Source organism: Furipterus horrens, unplaced genomic scaffold, assembly GCF_987537825.1.
Source record: "Furipterus horrens unplaced genomic scaffold, mFurHor1.1.pri manual_scaffold_7, whole genome shotgun sequence".
In the NCBI taxonomy this organism is placed as follows: domain Eukaryota; kingdom Metazoa; phylum Chordata; class Mammalia; order Chiroptera; family Furipteridae; genus Furipterus; species Furipterus horrens.
Genome location: NW_028327177.1, coordinates 56223229 through 56245069, shown reverse-complemented (window position 1 = coordinate 56245069; position 21841 = coordinate 56223229). Strand labels below are relative to the sequence as shown.

Below are 21841 nucleotides of genomic sequence, written 5' to 3'. Positions count from 1 at the left end.
GAGATGAACTGACTTGGACATGGGTGTCTCAGCAATCTCAGGCTTGCTAACCCTTCACCATCATGACAGATCATAAACCTCTCCAGTGTGAAGGGAAGTAAATTGTGTCTAGATGAGCAGGTGTCAACATCATTTCTGAGGCAGCTATGTGAGCACATGTATACAAGGCAACAAAAAAACTGGGAAATAATGGTAACATAGAAAAAGCACTGGGCCAGGAATCAAAACACAGAGGGCACTGTCTTTATTCTGCAACCAGTAAGGCATATGGCTTTAGCCATACTGTCCTTTCTTAGCTAATCTTTAATTCCTCACCTGTAAATGTGTCTAAATTGCTTCAATATCATAAAATTACTGGGAGAATCTAATTAAAGAAATGTGAAAGCACTCTGTAATAACCAAGAGCTACTGTGATGGCAATTACATGAATCTGTACATGGGATAAAACTGCACAAAATATCTCTCTCCCTCTCTCTCTCTCATACACACACACACACACAAATGTAGAGAAAAATGATGAAAATGAACAAAGTCTGCAATCAAGCTAGATGAAGGGTACACTGGACTACGTACTAGTTTTGTAAATTCCTGTCAATCTATAATTACTCACATTAACTAAAAAGCTTAAAAAACAGTAAGGGGCTGTGCTGATATAACCTATTATTATAATCAGTATTAGTACTGGAAAATTAAGTACAATAAAATATAAGGCATATTTTACTAACTAGCATACTATATACTATGAACTCTTTGACTTAAAAATTAATTCAATAAAAGTCAAAGGAATCTTAAGCTGTTGGGGGATAAATATCCTACTTTTGTCAAAGGATTCAGCTAGAAAACTTCTACTTTTACACCTAATGACTTAGAAAAATATTTCCAGTCCCCTGCTATTTAGAGAATTAACAGAGAAGGGTGAATATTAAATCCCACCTGATAAATTGATAATCTACTGATTCCACACCTCTCAAAAGGATTCTATATATGCAATGGTTTAAATGGCTTAGCACATTAAAGTTTACAATGATTTTTTTTTCATATCATTTCATTCTAACATTATTGGTAAGAAAGTTAGACTTCATTCTGATTTCATAGATGGAAACTGGCTCAGAGCATTACATGTTTTGACAAGGACTCCAGTTGAAGGGCTATCTTCTACATGACTAAGTCAGAGTCTCACCATGTGAAAAGAAGTTTCAAAGTGAAGAAACGGCAGAGCCCAGACTTGGAACAACGTCTTTTAACTAAGTGCATTGTTTAGGAAAAATCAACACCTCATTTAGGATATAGTGTAGCCCCAAACATTTTTCCTTGTACAAAGTAGACCCCTGCAATTGTTATAAGAGTTTTTATCCATCCATAGAAAATGCAGTGTTCAGGGACCAACCTGAGCCACAGCTTGCAAGGGGGTGATGAGGCTGCTGTATTTAATCTGAATGTCAGGAAGGTCTCCATGACGGTAACTTCTGTACAAAATGACTTGGGCATCATGCTTCATTTTTAACTCACTCTTGATCTCCTATAATAATTAGAACCAAAAAGGAAGATTTGAGATTTGAATTGTTATTTATGAAAATCAGTAGTACATGAGCTGTGAGTACCCATCTTTAACATAAAAGTGAATCAATGACAATTTGTATCCAAAATGGTTCCGTCATTACATTTTACCAGTCGATGATAGATAAATCCAAAAGAAAAATCACTATGGCAGATGAGCAGTGAAAAGATAATTTAAATATTTACTACAAAGTAATCTGAATATTTGTAAAACCAGAGAAATTGATTGAAAACTTTTTAAAGCCATAAATCAGAGAGCTGTATTTCCTTAATTACTCTTAGAATAAGCCTTGGCTATGAGGCCCAGCATGATCACCAATAGTCACCTCCAATAGTCAGGTCCTTCAGGCCTGCTCGTCCACCAACGCCAGCCGGGGCCTTCCATTAAATCCTTAATCACCCCAACCCAATTCTCCCTCAAGCAAGGCCATGGGTACCTGCTCATCTCTTTGCCTATAATGTCTTTCTAGAGCTTTTCATTCATCATTTGGTTCCCATCTCAGAAACCACCTTTTCAAAAAGACTTCCCTCACTACTTCTTTCCCCAGACATGCTCATTACTTAGTTAACTGGTTAACTTCCCACATTGTACATATTACACCCACCTCTATCCCACCAGCACTGAGTAGTTCCCGACATTGAGCACAATGCAACAACAAACAAATGACCACAAGTGCACGGACTTCTGATGACTTTTTCCACGCCATTCTTAATGAGCGGCCAGTCACTTCGGATCAGAAAACCATGTCAGAGAGAATGCATGGCCTCATATAGCAGGCTACTTCTTAATTACTATGAAGGCCTTTGTATCAGGCCAAAATAACTCCCTGGGATTTCTATCCAACCATCCTGGCTTTATCTCTTCCTTCTGCTGCCTAGATATTGTTATTTCCTTCACTCATGCCTAGTCAGGTTTCAGGTTTAATTAGGAGCCCTCCAGGTGTAATGGGGCCAGTGAGATAAACTTGGGACAGTGATTTTGGATGCTAGTCCTCAAAAGAATAATTGCAGTTACAGAGACAAGAGGAAGAAGAAAAGTACAGTGGATACAGAAGATACAGTGGAACCATTCAATCACTTCATACTCAGATTTGGAAGTTAATTAAGTGGTTAAGGATTTAAACTGAATTAGAACAAAGATAGGGTTTTTTCTTTTACTCATAGTCTAGACTTTTTCTTAAAATTTTTTATCATAATTACTGATTTATAAGTAAGACTGAAACTATAGCAAACAAATTATTTCATTATTTACATATTTTGAAAAATTAATTCATGCCACACTTGTGCCTCAATCACTGCTTTCAGCACACAGCTCTAGTGTGTCTGCCTACTCCTGCCCAGCTCTCCCTCTGGGTCCACCATTCCTTCCATCTAGGTACCTCCAAGAGAGTAGTGGGTCAAGACTGGCCTTGAGGTAGAGTGGGGCAATCCCTTTCCAACAGCTACAGTTACAGTATGTAAATTCAGGAGTTAATTGTTGATTACAGTTGCACCACACAGAGCAAGTCAGTCTGTTCAGAGAGAACAAATCTAAGCTGTGATAAGAGACTGACAGAAGGGGCAGAGAGGGCATCCTGCAGTGCCTATGAGTCAGGACACACCACTGGTTCAGGACATGACCCACACATGTTTCATTTCAATTTCCTACAACCTCATCAGTGATTCCTGAATGCCCTTTACATCTACATGAGTCAGAGAAGACTAGCTCATAAATAACTTCAGGTCATGTAGTGCTGCTTTGTAGACCAATATTGGAACCAATATCTCCAGGAAGCTTGTTTTCTTAGTGTACATATATAAAATAGATATTTCAAAGTAATCAAATTCTTCAGAAACATACAAACCTTCTCTCGTTTTTGTTCAACAATACTTTTTCTTGCATAAATCAAACTGAGCTTTTCTTGGTCCTTTAAAAATCGTCTGCGTAATCTTAGTATTTCTGCCTGATTGTCTGTACCTAAAGAATAAAAAGCAGGTTTGTTAGTTGACCAATTTAACATTTACAGTTGACTCTGCCATGTTCCTAGAATCCCCTGAAATTAAAGTGAGGTCATTTACTTACCTCCATTTTTTACTTGTACTTAATTTTTCTTTCTTTCTTTTAAATGACATAAGCCTATGCAAAGGAGATAATGGACCAGTTTTGGGAGCTAGAGAACAGAAAGCTATAACTAACTCAATACACTCCCAGTGCTGCGGTTCAGAGAACAGACCAGAACCATGAAAGTGGAGAAGACTTGAAAGGCTCAGGGCCGGGCAGCTCCAGCACCTCCAGCGAAAGGGAGGAGGCTGAAGCAGGAGGTGTGGACTGAAAGCCCAGGCCCTACACTGTGGGTGTGGAGCTGGGTAATGGACACAGAGTCTGGGAGTGCAAAAGGCCAGCAAGGCTGGAGGCAGCAAAGATACAGTGACCATGAAGACATCTGGAATTTGGAGCTGCCTCCTCCCACTTGGTCCCCAGACTTCTGCACCCAAGCTTTTATCCTATAGGCCAGAGATTAGAGATTTGCGGCTAGACAATAAGCCAGCACAAAAGAGCGGACAGAGATATTGACGGTAAGTTTCAATGTACTGGTCCAGCCTGACCTCTGCTCAGTGAAGACCAGTCAGTACACACTCCCAACGTGCAAGCTATTCCAAATACCTTTTTAGTGTCCTACCTGGGAACACACATGAAAAGCCAAAAATCATCAAGTATGATGAAGAAAGCTTCAAATATGAAAGACAGAAACAAAAATAAACAGAGCAAATGAGCCATTGCTGAAATCAGAATATGCAGGAAAAAAATTCAAAACATTATCACTTATCAGAAAGATAAGAGCAGATATTGCAACCATGGATCAAGGACTGAAGGAATGTCCAGAGAATTAAAAAAGCTATGGAAATTTAAAATATGATATCATAACATAAAAGCAAGGGTTAGAAAATAAGGTTGAAGAGATTTCTCAGAAAATAGAGCAAGGACAAAACAATAAGAAAATTAGAAGGATAATCCAGAAGATCTGATAGCCAAGCAACAGGATTCCAAACAGAGAAAAGTGAGATAAGGAAATCATCAGCAAAATCACCCAAGAGTATTCCAGAGCTGGACCATATGAGTTAGCAGTCTGAAAAAGCCCTAGAAAAATGGACTAAAATAGACCTGAACCAAAGAACACTTCTGTGAAATTTCCTAAAACTGGTTTAAAAGAGAAGATCATAAGAGTATCCATTAAATAAATGGATTGAGTTCAGTGTATCAATAGCCTTTCTGCAACACATAAAAGTATAATTTCAATATGGTAAATGCCCAGACAACACTTACTGAATTAAACTTTAATTACAGGTTATAAGGATATGTGAATACAATCAGAAATGTGCTTTCTTTATCCAAACCTCTGCATTGATTTAGAGGGTAGGTCATTTTAAACATGCTTCAGCAAACTTATTTTACCTTTTGCTTTGTCATCTGCCTTGTCCCCTGGAAGGCTCAGCCTTTTTTCCCCAAAATCAGGCCCCACTGACTTCAAGGGTGCTCTCTGTGATTTTTCACTCCTCTTGTGAGCAAACAATAAGGAGGAAGACAGGGAATCGGATGATGGAGAGACCATATAATCCATCAGTGGGTCAATATTGCTCCCAGTCATCCAATTAAAGGAGCTTCTTCCATCTGCAAATGGGAAGGACCAGATATGTCATATCATGCTCAGCACTGCCAGCCCTGCCACAGCCACACCGCCACCACAGCATCAGGGCAGCACCCACTGCCACAGCACTGCCTGAGAAAAGGGGGCTTCATCCTGGTGGCACCCGGCCTCCACGTGCTCACCTGTGACAGTGACTTGGGACAGCTCCTCCAGGGAGATAGTCACTGGGTGGAAGCTCCATGTGGACAACCCAAGGCAGCTGAGGTGTCTAAGCCTCAGTGTCCTCATTTGTAAAGTAGAAAACATATCACCTGTTCCTTCAAGTTGCTATGATCATTACAGGAGTAACATTTTGTATCTATCATAAAGTACTAAGATCCTCAATTTCTAATATCAGTGTCATAAAATTTCTATTGTAATTATTCAAATTAGCCCTACTTCTGGAACCAACAGAATGTTAAAAAAAAATTATATAACGGAAAAACAATGAAGTGTTTCTATAAAATAATTTAGATATTTTACTCGACAAGTTGTACTCTGATGATCAAAGGGAAGAGTTGAACCAAAGAAAAGTTTAATATACTATAAACATAGTAAATAAATTTGGTGTAGCTCTACTTTGCTTCTGAGATATGAGGTTTTTAATTTGATGCACTAAACAGACTTTTCTGGACAAAACTGAAATAGAATATAATGTATTAAAACTTTTCCTCTTTTCTTCCAGTCAGAAATAATCTTTTTCTCCTTTTTAGAAAAATTGTGGTAAAAAAAATATATAACATCAAATCAATATTTTAACCATTTTTAAAGTGTAAAGTTCTATGACATCAAGTACATTCACTTAGTTGGGCAAGCACCACTATTATCCACTAACACCAGCCACTATCTCCAGAACTTTATCATTTCAAACTGAAATGTCATACTCATGAAACAGCAATTCCCCACTGTCCCCTTCCTCGACCCTAGAAACCATCCTTCTACTTCCTTTCTCTAAGAGGTTGACTACTCTAGGGGTTTCAGTCCTTTTCTCCACTGACTGACATATCATTTTCTGTGGTTCTTATCACATTTTCCTATTTATTTCACTTCTCTTAAATATGGTTAAGTTCTTACAGTAGTGGCTGCTTCCAGAAGTGATAAGCCTGGCGCAAATTGATGGTTACCTGTGTTTTGTGTAGGTGTGAAATCATACTGCTGTTGGGTGGCCCGTATCTGCCTAGCCATAGCCCCTTGGACAGAAACGGATCCTTCCTGGGTCCAGGTCTGGAGAGTACTCTGGGAAGCCAGAGTCTCAATAAACATTGGAGTAAGAACAGTACTTCGCAAGCGCCAGTCAGAATCAATAGTATATTCCTGCATGTAAGAGAGTTTCAAATAAAATAATAGTCCTTCTTTAGCAACACTGAAATATTTTCATTTAAAATCCAATGGTACTATCAGCAAGTATGTACTATAATTACACATATCTCTGTGGGAAGCAGCCAAAGAATTTTTTCAGATTTAAAACTTTTAACTAATAATTATTTGCCAACTAGAAAAACTAATTGGTGCTGGGGGAGAAATACCATTTTTCTACTCCTTAACATTCTGCATTAAAAGGCTTAAGGCCATACTCAATAAGAGTGCCACAACTGCAGCAAGTTAAATGACTGAACTCCTTCCTAAATACTCACCACGTGCCTAGCACTGTGAAAGCTACTAGGAATACAGGTGTGAGCATAATAAGGTCAGGCTCTGACCAGGAGCTCAGGGAAAGAGGAAGTGAACTCTTTTGTAAATGTCATTCCTTAAAGCTGCCAGGAGAGAGCATAAACTTGGCATGTACCACGTGAACAGGAAGAGCGATGGAAGGGAGAGAAGGCATTAAGGAGAAAGAAAAATTTAAGTGGAGGCTGAAAAAATGAGAAGTGTGAACCCTGTAAAGGGAGTTTGGGAAGAGGTGGGTAAAGCAAATATGGGTGTTTCAGAAAGGAGTATGTGAGTATTCCAAGTTAAAAAACAAAACAAGAAGCAACATCACTCATCATCAAGGAAATGCACATCAACACCACAATGAGATATCACAATTGTTAGACTGGTTATTATCACAAAGACACAAAACAAGTGCTGGCAAGGTTGTGGAGGAAAGGAAAACCTTGTGCACAGTTGCTGGAGATGTAAATTGGTGCAGCCACTATGGAAAAGTGTGGCAGTTCCTCAAAAAATTAAAAATAGAACTACCATATTATCCACATATCCCACTTCTGAGTATTTTTCTGAAGGAAAAAAAAAACACCAAGTTAAAAAGATATTGTACCCCCATGTTCACTGCAGCATTTACAATAGTAAAGACATGGAAGCAACCTAAGTGTCCACTAATAAAGAAAATATAATCTATATATATTATTCATTCACAAAAAAGAAGAAAACATTGCCATTTGCAACAACATGGATGAATATTAAGGGCATTATGTTAAGTGAAGTAAGACAAAGATGTGAATGATTACTTATATGTGGAGTCTAAAAAGAACAACAGCAAAACAAAACAAAAAATTTAAACTCACAGGTAAAGAGAACACATTGGTGGTTGCCAGAGATGAGGGTGAGGCATGGGGAAAATGGGTCAAGGAGGTCAAAAGACATAAACCTCCAGTTATAAAATAAATAAGTCATGGAAATGTAATGTACAACATTGTGACTACAGTTAATAATGCACTGTATATTTGAAAGTCGCTAAAATATCTTAAAAGTTTTCACTGCAAGAAAAAAACATTTGTATTGTGATGGATGTTAACTAGACTTAGTGTGGTGATCATTTTGCAATATATACAAATATTAAATGGTCATGTTGTATACCTGAAACTAATATGTTATATGTCAATTAAATCTCAATACAAACAGAAAGCCAACCAAACACAGTTGGAAAATGTTGATGACAAAATGTTGATAACAGGGAAAGCTTATACAATATTTATTATTACAGAGGCAAGCACTTCACCTGAAATGTGCATTCTGACAGAGGATGTTCAAACACAAGGTTTATATAATCTGGGCTCATGCTGGTCATTTCAAGGAGAAAATCTGTTGCTAAACTTAAAAAGTGCATTTCTATCTTAGGAGAATATAAGGAATTTAGTGCCAACAACCGGTCCAAGGTATTTGAAGGTAACCTCGTTTCATGGCTCCAGAAATTTCGAATAATTAATCTGAAAAGCAGAGAAGAAAAAAAGCATATTGCTCAGATATGGCAAATGAGAAAAATACCCTACACATATTGTTATGTGGAGAAGGCACAGTTTTTCATTTATATAAAGCTTAACTTAGAAGGAAACCACATTCAAAATTATATAAACAAGATAATCTGAGTTATGAATAATAATATACATTAAAGAAAGGAAATATTCTAAAACTTTAGCATATTTAACAAGAAGTGAGAAACTGGGTAATTTTATTCTCATCTCTATTACTTGGGAAGTTTTTAATGATAAGTATATATAATATTAACTATTTTGAAACTGAGGAAACATCCTAATTATATACAATTCTTTACTGCCTTGCTAAAACTAATGACTCCAAAAATTAGTGCCATAAAATATTCAAAACTTAAAATAGTTAAAAACCTGTTTAGGCTTTATAATTTATAAATGCTTATGAAATCCAAATGCAATTTTTAAAGGCTCTATGAATTTAGAACAGAAAATTAACTGATATATAGAATCATACAAAAAAGTTTATGACTTTTTATAAAATTAGTACTTGATAAAGATTCATCTAACTGACTTAGGGTAGGCATTTTATATGAGAAAAATAATCATAGTTCCATGTATAATTAACATTACAGTTTCCTCCTATTTTTAAGGTTTCAAAGATTTCATTCAGTATTACTATGTACTGTGTGATCTCAACCATTTGAGTTAAATGAAAAACAGTTAACTGTCATTAATTTTCTTTTCATTTTTTTAATGCTTTAATTCACTGCACTAAGAAGACAGCTTTATCCATGCCACTTTTTCAAAAGCTTTATATTAAAGTAACTTGGTAGGATTTTTCACTTAATGTGATTTAAAATACATTTTTATTTAACATTATGAATGCAAGAGGCAGAAAAAATTCTCATACTAAAAATAAATTTCTAAAACTGCTAAAAACTAAACAAACTATGCTAGTCTATAAAAAATACCCCTAAATTTATTTGTCCTGGCCCAATTATTCCAGGAGAAGCACATACTGAAGCCCAAGGTTCTCATCAGTCAATCCCTGAATCAACACATCTTTTGACAACTTAAATATTTCCTGGGAGTCATCATCTGCTTGACTTTCTGGATCTCTGAGAAAATAATAAAATGACAAAACATTAATATTCTCTTGTATCACTTTTATTCAAACCAGTAACACTGTCCAGAATTTATGTACCCCAACACCCCCACTTTGGTGCCTCTGTGAGCCCATTCAAGTGACTGCCCCTCTCTCAAGTGCGGGGGAAGAGGGGTAGGTTGTGGGAGCAGGTCTTCAGAGGGCTGACTCCCTGGAAATGCTACGAGGTGACCCAGCCCATGGGTGTGATGGTGGTCCTGAAGGCTCAAGACATCCCAGCAGACTTTATTTCCTTAATCTTGTTAGATCTTAAAGGTATAGATATGAAAACAAATTACACATATTCTCATTCCTCCTAGAGAGGGAGAAACATAGATGCAAGAAGCATTGATCAGTTGCCTCTCGTAAGTGCGCCAATTGGGAATCGTATGCACCAAACTGGGGACCGAACTCACAACGTAGGTATGTACCAACTGGGAATTGAATCTTTTGGTTATGGGATGATGCTCCAACCAACTGAGCCACACCAGTCAGGGCAAAAACAAATTACACTTTTAATTCAACCAATAATTTCAAAATCTGAATATTTACCACAGGTATGTAATATGAATTAAAGTAAGGATACATTTCAATATACAAAAATAAACTTGTTTTAATTATTTATCGTATGTTGAAAATGTTTTTTGTTATTTATTATAATTTGTTCCAGATTGCTAAAAGCACCCAAATTCTCCCTTCAGTAATGTGCATGTACAGCTTACCGGTAATTGTCATGAATCCACATGAGAATATTATACATCTGTTCCCTACACACTGGAGAAGGATGAGAAATGAATTCTACAACAGGATTCAAAAGTTCTCGGAGTTCTACTGGTTTCAATTTTGCCATCATCTTATAAATTATGTCCAAACACACTTTTTGTCTTTCATCATCTCTATAATAAGGTAGATTTTTTAAAAACACACAAATTTATCAATTTTTATTATTATACTTTCAGATATGACAGATTAACTTTTTTTGCACTATTTTATATTTCAATATTTGTTATGATAGCTAATACTATACTTATATAAAAATTACATTCTTAACAATAATTATCATGGGCTAGAATAAAAGTTAAATGAATTAATTCCATGTGGAATCTTGGATTGAATCCTAGAAAACTGATGAAATACAAATAAAATCTACTTTGGTTAACAATATGTACTAATGTTAATTTCTTAGTTTTCACAAATGTACCACAATTATGTAAGACAGGGAAACTGGGTGAAAGAAAGGTATATGGAAACTATGTGTACTATCTTTTTTAACGTTTCTGTAATATAAGTTTACTCAAAAATTAAAAGTTTACATTTTTTAAAAAGATGAAAATATCAAATAAACTAAGCTAAATATTTTTTTTAAAATTCATGATTTTAAAAAATGACTTCAAGTATTAGATCACCTGACATGTCATATGTGGGATTAAGTGTAGTCTGGGTCTCAGATAAGGTGCACACTTATTTCCTTGTTTTGTGTATATTTTCCTCCTTAAAGTGCTTTATACACAATAGATATGCAGAAAATGTTTAATGTAGGGTATTAGAACACAATGACATGCATTCTTTCTTACCGGCACAATACACACTTATCAATAATTTATCACTATGTAAAAGATATGAATACAGAAAAGAGTACAGAGAAGTAAAAATATTTTAAATGATCACAGCATTCTCTTTTAACATTTACCGGCAGATTGCAATTTTGAAAATTAACAATTTTAGAAAGAAAAAAAAAAAGGAAGCCCCTTACCTGGCAAAATGGATGTATTTTACATCTGAAAACAGCCTTAGACAATGTCTCAGATGTGGCCACCCCAAGGTGCTAGGTCAGAGGACACAGGATGGCCAGGGCCCACTACCTTTTCTTCTTAGATTCAAATTTAACAAGTTTAACAAAATTAACAAATTCATGAAACCTACAAGCTCTCTCTGCATTGCATGAAATAGCTGAACAAATCAACACTTTATAAGCCTGCTACATCGAGAACATGAGGCTGGTTTCCCACTCACCGATGTCTCATGACTTGAATAAAGTCCTTGCTCTTTAACTGTAAGTACAGATCTGTTATTGCCTCTGAACGACACAGCACCACTTCTAGACACAGAGTCTTCATCACGCCATGAAATTTTGGCAGCAGGAAAAACACAGTGTTCATAAACCTAACCGGGGACATGGCCAGTGAGTGAGGGGGCAATCCCAATCACCTCCCACCACTAGACATTCACTACCAGCACCATCTTACCTATCGGCAAAAGGAGGGAAGTTCTTCACAACTTTGTTCAAGCACACGATAAATTTGTCCTCCATTGTATTCTGATGTTGCTTCAACTGTTTTACAATCATTTCACACACAGACTCCTCCAGTATCTGAAAAATTAAGTTTTTTTTCCAACACACAAAGGTGGACACTTACGTGAAGTTTCTGAAAACAGGTTTATCCTGGAAAGTTAAGTGTTTGGTGCTATTATCTCCAACAATGTTCACCACATGAAGCTCCAGGAGCACTCACAGGTTTGCATTAACCATTGAGCACCACAGAGGCTCCAGAACCAGGAGTTTGGGTTAGCCAGGCTGCAGATACATGCGCTTGTGCTGCTAGCACTGGCGGTGTCAGGCTCATGTCATATGCCAGACTGATAAAGAAGATTAGCACTTCCTTTTGACAATGAAACATCAATAGGTCATTTAAGAAGCTGAACTACCCAGAAATAAACCTAGGCCTCTGTGGTCAACTAATATTCGACAAAGGGGAAAGGAACATAAAATGGAATGAGAAGAGCCTCTCCAACAAATGGTGCTGGGACAACTGGACAGGGACGTGCAAAAAAATGAAACTAGACCACAAACTTACATCATACACCAGCATAAACTCAAGACAGATCAAAGACTTAAATGCAAGACGTGACACCATAAAAATCCTAGAGGAAAACATAGGCAGGAAATTTTTAGATATGCCACATAACAATATTTTCACTGATACATCTCCTAAGGCAAGGGAAATAAAGAAAAAAATAAACAAATGGGACTATATCAAACTAAAGAGCTTCTGCTCAACACAAGAAAACATCAGCAAGATGAAAAGGAAACCAACCATATGGGAAAACATATTTGCCAATGATACCTCAGACAAGGGATTGATCTCCAAAATATATAACGAACTTACATATCTCAACACAAAGAATACAGACAGCCCAATTAAAAAATGGGCAAAGGACCTGAACAAACACTTCTCCAAGGAGGACATACAGAGGGTCCATAGACATATGAAAGAATGGTCAACATCACTAGCCATCAGAGAGATGCAAATAAAAACCACAATGAGATACCACTTCACACCAGTCAGAATGGCCATCATCAACAAATCAACAAACAACAAGTGCTGGCGAGGATGTGGAGAAACGGGAACCCTAGTGCACTGTTGGTGGGAATGCAGACTGGTGCAGCCACTATGGAAAACGATATGGAATTTCCTCAAAAAACTAAAACTGGAGCTGCCTTTTGATCCAGCAATCCCATTGCTAGGATTATACCCGAAGAATCCTGAAACCCCAATTCAAAAGAACTTATGCACCCCTATGTTCCCAGCAGCACTGTTTACAATAGCCAAGTGCTGGAAACAACCTAAGTGCCCATCTGTAGAAGAGTGGATCAAAAAACTGGTACATTTACACAATGAATACTATGCAGCAGAAAGAAAGAAGGAACTCCTGCCATTTGCGACAACATGGATGGAACTAGAGGGAATTATGCTTAGCTAAATAAGCCAGGCAATGAAAGACAAATACCATATGTTATCACCTAATACAGGAGACTAATGAACAACACAAACAAACGAACAAAATTGAACAAGGAACAAAGTAACAGTTATCAGGGGGAAGAAGGGAGGAAGAAAAGAGAGTAAATAGGGGAAGGGTTTAGCAAAGGAACTAATATAAATAACTCATGAACATAGACAATGGGGTTGGGATCCACTGTGGGAGAAGGGATGGGCTGGGCAGGGGGTAGCAATGAGGGAGAAAGTGTGACAGTTGTAATAGAAAAACAATAAAAATGAAGTAAAAAAAAAAAAACTGAACTAAAATTAGTGATTAAATACTGATTAAGATACATTTTATGGCACCAGTGTTCACGTCTCTTCTTGAATATTCACATAAACCACAATTTTCAAGCAACTCTATCTAAACCATCACTGTCTTTCTTCCTACACCCTGCTTTCTCTTGATCATACATTACTACCTACTATAATAGATTTGTTTGTTAATTATCTGTCTCCCCTCAACAACTCCAGGTCCTTGAGCAGGAGATTGGCCTGTCCTGTTTCTAGCTGATAACAGGAGCCTGGAGGCAACTAGTAAGTACCCAATATAAGTATATAAGTGATCAGCATGTGTAAGTGCCAAAGTTATAAAACAATGTGAGCCTAATAACATGGATAAAACAGTAGCAGACAAATGCACGCACACACATACTGATGACTGGAGTTTAGTGGTTTGAGTAGGAGTGACTCTTACTTACTTCTTTATATTTCACTATTTCCCAAATTCCTACACAAAAAATCAATGTCATTTTATATATTTTTAAAACCTCTGTAAAGCAAAAGTGTTTCTCATTCATATTATGTTGAAATTTAAGTCAGGAGAGATTGAACCTGGGATCTGCTTTAATTTGCTCCATCCATGGTAAAAATTAAGCATACTATGCAAACTGATATCAAATACTTAGGGGCATTAGAATCATGTCATCACAACGTTATTCTGAATTTTTAAAACTGCTTATTTTACTAAAGTAGCTGATAATCCTTAGATAAATGATGTCTGATCTTCCCAAAGAGGCCTATTTCCTTTAGCTTTATTTTATTTTAAATCCAAATAAAAGCCTAATTGGTGAAATGGGCAGGGGAGTCCAACATGCTACTTTGGGGTACCCTGGGTACCCTCAGGACCTTCTGACTTCCCCTCCCTGACAATGAATGGTGCCCAGACTCCACTCTCTACCTTTTCTTTCAGGAGAGGAAATGGACTGGAAACACAAGTTTGGGAATAATGAACATAGAGGCAGTTTTTAAAGTCACGAAGCCATATGATCAGCAGGGGAGCAGTGAAACAGAAGAAGACCAAAATCATAGCTGTAGAGCTGGCCCAGGAAACATACAGTTAAGGAACAGAGAAGAAACTGCCCAGGAACTAGGAAGAGAGCCAAGAGTGTGTCCCAGAGCCAGTGACAAAAGGAAATCAAGGAGGAGTGATTGACATGTCACTGTGGACAGACTGATGTGGCACAAGTATCTCATCACAATGACCAACATTTTTTGAGGCTCCAAAACACAGAGCACCTCACTTTATCATCATGTGGGAGGAGAGCAATGTAGCAGTGAGCATCATTCCACTACACTATTTTCAAGTAAGTTATAACATAATTCCCATGCAGTTATATATGTCTTCAATAATTATATTTTATTGAAAATTATAGTACTCTAAATGTATACTGTGCTTAAAAATTCAATAAGGTACTTTTCACAATCCAGTAAAGTAGGCAGAGCACATAAGACTGAGAAAGGTTCTCTAGGAACTGTTATCTCCTGTGTAACAGCTGTATTATGTAAAAAACCGGAAGTGAAGGATTTTAATAGCTTACCAGTCCAAATTATCCTCCAAAAGGATACCCTGAGACCAAGTTCAGAGGAATGAAAGCTGGTTAAATACTCATATCTTGACTTTTAGAATAAAGAGTAATTTACCAATCTTTAAATATTTAACCAACTTCCTAAGGGGGGAAAGAAGGGGAAGGGTATAGTCAAGGAACATGTATAAATGACCCACGGACATGGACAATAGGGTGGGGATTGACTGTGGGAGGGGGGTAGCCAGGTCAGGGGAGAACAATCAGGACAACTGTAAAACAATAAAAAAAGGCAAAAAAAAAAAAAATTTAACCAATTTCCAAATGTTTAAAAAATCATACATCTTCTTTAAAAAAAAAACCTGAGAATTGTATACAGTAAGTAGGAAAAAGAGGAAAATATTAATAAATGCTGAATGTCCACTTTGGTTTCTTAGAGTATAGAGGCTATAAGTATCAAGTGTCATGACAAATCAAAATTGAAAAAGCATTTATTTAAAATTGCACAACACACTCACACTTTTTCTCTCAGCATTATATTGAAGAATAAGTCCCAGAACTTCTGCTGCTGCTGCGTATACCTCTTTATATTTTACAAAGGACATATTATTGACTAAAGCTTGAAAGTATCTGTAACAAATATAGAAAATATATACATAAAGTAATTCATTCTCATATGACATAAAATTAAAACAATTTTACTTCTTATACCATATTAATAGAACAAATTGAGAAAATATGAAACCTAAATTGTGATTTGTATTATTTGTGTGAATACATATATGAAGATGTATTTAAGGCTCTGACATCAGGGTATCAAGAAGGCACATTACAGTCAGTTCAATTACACAGAACATGCTATAGTAAAAGCAAAACCTAATGCTGGAGAGGGGAGGTGACTCCAGCTGTAGTGGAGGATGCAGAATGAGAGCCCTGCAGGTTTACCAAACACTGATTCCCTCCTTTAGCTCAACTGCCGCCTAGAACCACTTGGAGAATGGAGTGGCTGAAAAACACAATTTCCGCCAGGCAGACAAAGACACCCTGGTGCACTTGAAGTGAGGGCAGAACTGTCTACATTCTGTACTGACAGACCACAGTGCTATCTATGTCTTGGAGGCACTGTCTATGGCCTGTATTGCCTTGGCTGGGCTTCCTTCCCTGACACGAAGTGAGACCAAGAAGCCTGCAGGACCTGAGGGACTTGAACAAGCATCAATTAATGTGCTGGCTTCTTGGCGAAGCCCCCACCAAAAACCTTCACTATAGTTTTACAGCACCCAGCATTTAAAACTATAGTGAAGAAAAAGCTATTATCTGTTATTGCAGTTTAATGATTTCCTCTTAAAGTCATGGACTATGAAAGAGAGGGACAATAAAATAATGAAAAGGAAAGGGAGTACAAATGCAGTGCCCTTGGCCTTCATGGGCAGAGGAACTTTTAACTTTCCCCCCACAGTGGCTCTGTCAAGTTGTCACTAGAGAAAACCAAAGCTCAAAAAATAACCTGTCTATCAGGAAGCTATTTCCTGTTGACTCTGTGCTGAGCAACATATTTGCACAAGACACCAGGTGACTGTTGGAGAGGACCAACTAAACAGAGTGAGATACTTCCAAAGACATGACAAAGCATGGGAGGGAGATGCTGAAATCGATGGAGTAACCATGATATGAACATTGACTTTAAGCCCCTCCACCCGGACCTGTGAAGGGTCCTCATAAGAGGGGAGCAGTGTGGTTACTACTACACCAAAGAACAGAGTCGGGGCAGGCAGCACAAGGTCCAGCGGCATCCCCTTCAGGGTCATGTCCTGTAAGAAATGGTCTCATACAGCTCATGTTGCTTTCAGGGGTCAAGGCGGAAAAAATCATTTTAGAAAATAAGGAAAAAAAAAAACAAAAAACCTTAACACCTCTCATTTGCCAAAATGTACAGAAAAAAATTACACTGATTTTTTAAAAATTACCTTCCTTATTTATTCTATTAACATATTTCTTCTCCAAAATGACCTCTAAACTCAACTACTTAAATTAAGGTAGAAACATTTAAAATGGGTTTGTACCTTAAACTTATTAAAATTAAATCAAAATTAAACAGTCTATCTCCAATTTAGGAATACTTCAACAACAACAACAACAATAAAAATCAAACCCAAAACTATGATACTTACTTTATACTCTCTATGCCACATTTTGGGTCATAGGGAGGGAAGTTATTGGCCATCACAATGCCTAATAATTGAATGCCTACCGAATTGTCTTTAGAATTAGGATCTTTCCTGGAAAACTTTTCAAATATTAAGCTGAAACATAAACATACAATGTAAGTTATCGTATAATAAAAGGAGAAAAAGGAAGACGAATATGAAATTTTCTACAGCTCATTTTCAAGATAATACTTTTGCTTTACCCACATCTAATACCCTTCTTAATAATACCCTCTTCGTTCACATACAGGTTATTCTAGCTTTGGAACACAAGCAGTTTTATATCTTCATATAATTATATGCCCAAACTCACCAATTAAAACCTTTTGAAAGTTTTACCTTGCCTCAGGTAGTGCCAAAAGGAATCAAAGAAGAGTCCTACAGTCTACCCCTGTGCTGTTATAGTAAAAAGCAGTGCTTCTGTGTCAAACTTCGGAAGTTGTAATTTTATGAGTAGCAATATTACACCCTTATAAATAGATTCTATTTCAAATTATAGTACTCCTTTTACCATTTCAAGTAATTAAGTTTCCTTGTAATCACTATTTACAACATGCTACATCTTTAAAATTTCTAAACAATATTGCAAAATCTAGTAAATTTATACCTGTAAGGGATGGATAAACAATCCTTCCAGCATTCCACAAGGGTTTTTATAATTTCAAGGTTGTGACTAAACACAGCTCTTTTTTGATGAAAGACATGTTTCATTAGGAAATGAAGCAATCGATTTGCTAATACTTCATCTTTAGGAACCCCCTGAAATGGTATAAAAATTCCACATTAATATGTAGCATTCCATTCTGAAAAAGCAGTCTTTAATCCAAAAGTCCATTTACAAGAGATATGTGGCATTCTACTGAGGAGTCTGGCTCCTGGTTAAAAACCTGTGTGTGATTTTTCAGGTCTAATCACAGGCACATACAAAGGCTGTCCCTGATAGGCCTCACAGGATAAAGCTGCCCCCACCCCACACCAGACTTGGAACACAGCCAGTACACTGCAGTCAAAGGGTAGTTGCAGTCAGACACTCAGGCCCCCCTGTCTGGTCATGCTCTTTCACACATGTGCTTCCTAGCACAGGTGCCTTCACTCTCAGGTCTCTATCTTCTTTAGGTGTCTCTGCTAAAACCTCCTTAGGAGGGAGTAACAGAACACTTGAAGACATTCTTCCTTACTCTGACTCAGTGCTCGGTGCTTTTCAACTCCTAGCCCTTCTCCATCACACTCCTCCCAGCTCCAGGGTCCTACCAAACTGCTTGGGTCTTTAATTAGTGGCTCCCTCAACAGCGAGAGGGCCCCCAGATCGGTACTCATCAACCTGACCCTCAACCAGTATGCTGTTCTGGGAGGAAATGGAACAAGAGAGCCGGGGCTTCCTCTGGTTTTAGCCTTTTGTATATACTATTGCAATGAGTTTTTGATTAAAGGCTTCATTGTGACTTTCACTTTGGCTTGCTGTTGCTTTAATCAGCTATTCTGACACTAAGCAATTCAGCTCTTTCAAGATCAGCTGAGTTCCTGACATCTAAATCAATCTTTTTTAATGGTTCCTAAGTTAAACTAAACACTCTCTTAATTTTTTCATGTTAGTAAGCAGACTACACTTATTTCATCATATTAAAGCCAAGAAATCTAAATTTAGTTAACTTTGGAATGAGAGGGGCACACCCAGACATAAACACATGTACATTATTATATTTAGTAAGGACTGTTCCCAAGCTATCCTTACATGAATACTCTTATACTTTATTAGTGCTAATGTGTTCAAGGGAATAGGCAAAGCTCCAACAGACATGAATCTATGCCGGTGATGCCACGAGCTGCAATACAGTACAGTGTCATTGACCTCACAGTCACTTGTGCAGCAAGTACAACCATTACAGTCAATACTCAGGAAGTAGACAGGCTGGCAAAACAAATGCCAACACATTCAGGGACTTTAGTCACAGCAGAAGTCTACTGACATTTATTTCTCATACTTTTAATAAACCAATTTTCTAGTTTCCAAACTCCTTACAGGTAAAAGCAACAAACAAAACAAAACAAACATCTGATAGCTTAGAAATAAAAGGTCTGAGAAATTATGAAAGCAGACAAGAGAACTAAAGCAGTATAAGGCCATTTAGTATAGCAATACCACAAGAATATAAAAATTAATTCTAAAAATGATGACTCTAAGTCATTAAGAGTAGCCTGTGAAGTAAGCCAGGCAAAGAAAGAAAAATACCATATGATATCACCTAATACAGGAAACTAAAGAACAACACAAACAAAGGAACTAAATAGAACAAAGAGCAGAATAGCAGTCAATAGGGGGGAGGGGAGAGGGAAAGAAGGGGGATAAGTAAGGGAAGGGTTTAATTAAAGAGCCTGTATGAAAGACTCATGGACATGGACAACGGAGAGGGATATGATTGTGGGAGAGGGGGTGGGCTGGGTGGGGGAGAGAAATTGGGGGAAAAGGGGACAACTGTAATTGAAAAACCAAAATAAAAAAATTAAAAAAAAAAAAAAAAAAGAGTAGCCTGGATTATTTATTATATACCCTAGTTAAGATATCAGCAAAGAACTGATATATTACTACATAAAAGATGTATCCATTCTTACTATAGGAGTAGCTAATCCTGTCCATGAAAGAACAGTAACCACGATCTCAACCACCATATAGTGAATTCCTTCTCCTCCGTTATTTTCAGAAACAACCAGCTGCAGCAACGGGCTAAGCCAGTACTTCGCATAAGGGCGAAAGACCTAGAAGAAAATTTAGAAGTCAAGTACCAAAGGACTATTTTGAATAACCAAAATATTAATCCAGAAACATATCCTCCATCAGCTAAAATTTTATATTATGACTTGACCTAATCAAAAACAGATGTAAATTCCAATAATTACCCTGATTAATCAGATCAGATTCTCTGTTGAATTCTCTCCTTAGAGGCCCCTGAAACCATAATTTAATAGAAGAAAATATATTATTGATGTTTTCTTTGCTTAAAACCTTTCTGATATAACTATGCTTGTGGAAATCAAAATCATTCTGTATCAACCTTGTCCTATCTGAATAACATTCAGCTCTAGAGAATTTTAATTTTATGCCAGTGCATAGGATATATGAAAAATGAGAATATGCAAATTAGTTAGGTGCACGTGGCTGATTTTTTTCCCCATTTCTTCCTATACCGTGGAAGACTTCATATACTCAAGACTCTGAAACCTAATTAAAATGTTTCTATATACTAAATTCCATTTATTTTAGAAATTGCAAGACAATGCCATTTTGATGTAAAATAATAAAGCATGATTCAAGTTATTATATTAACCTTTACTACCTTCTTTTTAAAAAAAATTTTTTTTTCTCAGAGATTTCTTATTTACTCTCACCACTTAAATCTGTGTGGTCTCGTATCTTTTTGTTTATGCAACCCATAAGTAAAAAGAGTCTGAAATTTCCATATATGTCTATTGGTTTATTTGTAAATTATAAATACAAACTTTACTATATTATTAAAATATAACATATAGATAAATTTAAAGGTTGAAATTTTTAAAATGTAAACAAGTTCTAATCTTTCTCCCATAAGACAAGAGACATTTTGAACATCTGAAAACCACTGTCCTGATAATTCTTGAGCTTCAGATATACATAATGCTCCAGGGATACATCTCAGTGATGTCTCAGTGGCACCTCATATCCACACACGTGAACAAATCGAGCAGGTTTCCTTGTCGAACCATGCACCCACACCCAGCCTACCAATACATCAACCAAAAGACAAAGACACCAGTTCCCTTTTTGCTAGCCATCAAGTCAGCACTTACAGGAATGTGAGCCAGAAATCACATGTGACCTGAATGTTATGGGCTGAACTGACTGAGTCCCCCAAAAGAATGTTGAAGTTCTAACTCCCAGGACCTATAAATGTGACCTTATTCAGAAATGGGACCTTTTAAGATTATCAAGAGGTCACTGAGGGTCTTAATCCAATGAAAGTGTCCTTATTAAAAAGGAAAAATCTGTATATATGAGACAGAGACAGACATATAGGAGGAAGACAATGTGAAGGCTCATGGGGAATACCATTTACATGCTGAGAAACACCTGCGAGAGAGGCCTAAAAACAGATTCTTTCTTGCAGCTTTTAGAAAGAACCAACCCTACCAACACCCTGATCTTGAACACTGGCTTTCAGTTTCTGTTGTTTAAGCCATCCAGTTTTGCCGTACCTCTAAGAGCTATGTTAGGCAGCCCTAGGAGCTAGAAATTCAGCACAACCCTGAGGAACATAGCCCTGCTGTAGTCTCAGGTCAGCCCTTTCAACCACCTCCCGACAGCCCTGTGCTTTTGGCTCACATTTGCAGTACTGCCTAGAAGGATCTTCTGTGGGGTCAAGTGGATCATGTCACTCTACTTAGCTCCCTTCGGTGGCTCCCTACCACTCAGTGAATGAGCTGGACCCTTTGTAGGGACCCCAAAGGCCTGGCTCAGTTCACCT

At 37.2% G+C, this 21841-nt stretch overlaps 1 protein-coding gene across 1 annotated transcript in view; it reads right to left on the bottom strand.

Annotated features, from left to right (window-relative positions):
• Positions 1 to 21841, bottom strand: part of PRKDC (protein kinase, DNA-activated, catalytic subunit) — a 198583-nt gene that overhangs the window by 75214 nt on the left and 101528 nt on the right. Inside the window, exons 49-61 of the mRNA XM_090283716.1 lie at positions 19956 to 20099; positions 17953 to 18104; positions 17310 to 17441; positions 15657 to 15768; positions 11762 to 11886; positions 11529 to 11678; positions 10238 to 10411; positions 9391 to 9489; positions 8161 to 8368; positions 6347 to 6536; positions 4991 to 5206; positions 3402 to 3514; positions 1388 to 1519 (exon numbers count right to left, since the gene is read on the bottom strand). Of these exons, the coding sequence (XP_090139842.1) occupies positions 1388 to 1519; positions 3402 to 3514; positions 4991 to 5206; positions 6347 to 6536; positions 8161 to 8368; positions 9391 to 9489; positions 10238 to 10411; positions 11529 to 11678; positions 11762 to 11886; positions 15657 to 15768; positions 17310 to 17441; positions 17953 to 18104; positions 19956 to 20099 (1947 nt within the window). The remainder of the gene's footprint in view (positions 1 to 1387; positions 1520 to 3401; positions 3515 to 4990; positions 5207 to 6346; positions 6537 to 8160; positions 8369 to 9390; positions 9490 to 10237; positions 10412 to 11528; positions 11679 to 11761; positions 11887 to 15656; positions 15769 to 17309; positions 17442 to 17952; positions 18105 to 19955; positions 20100 to 21841) is intronic.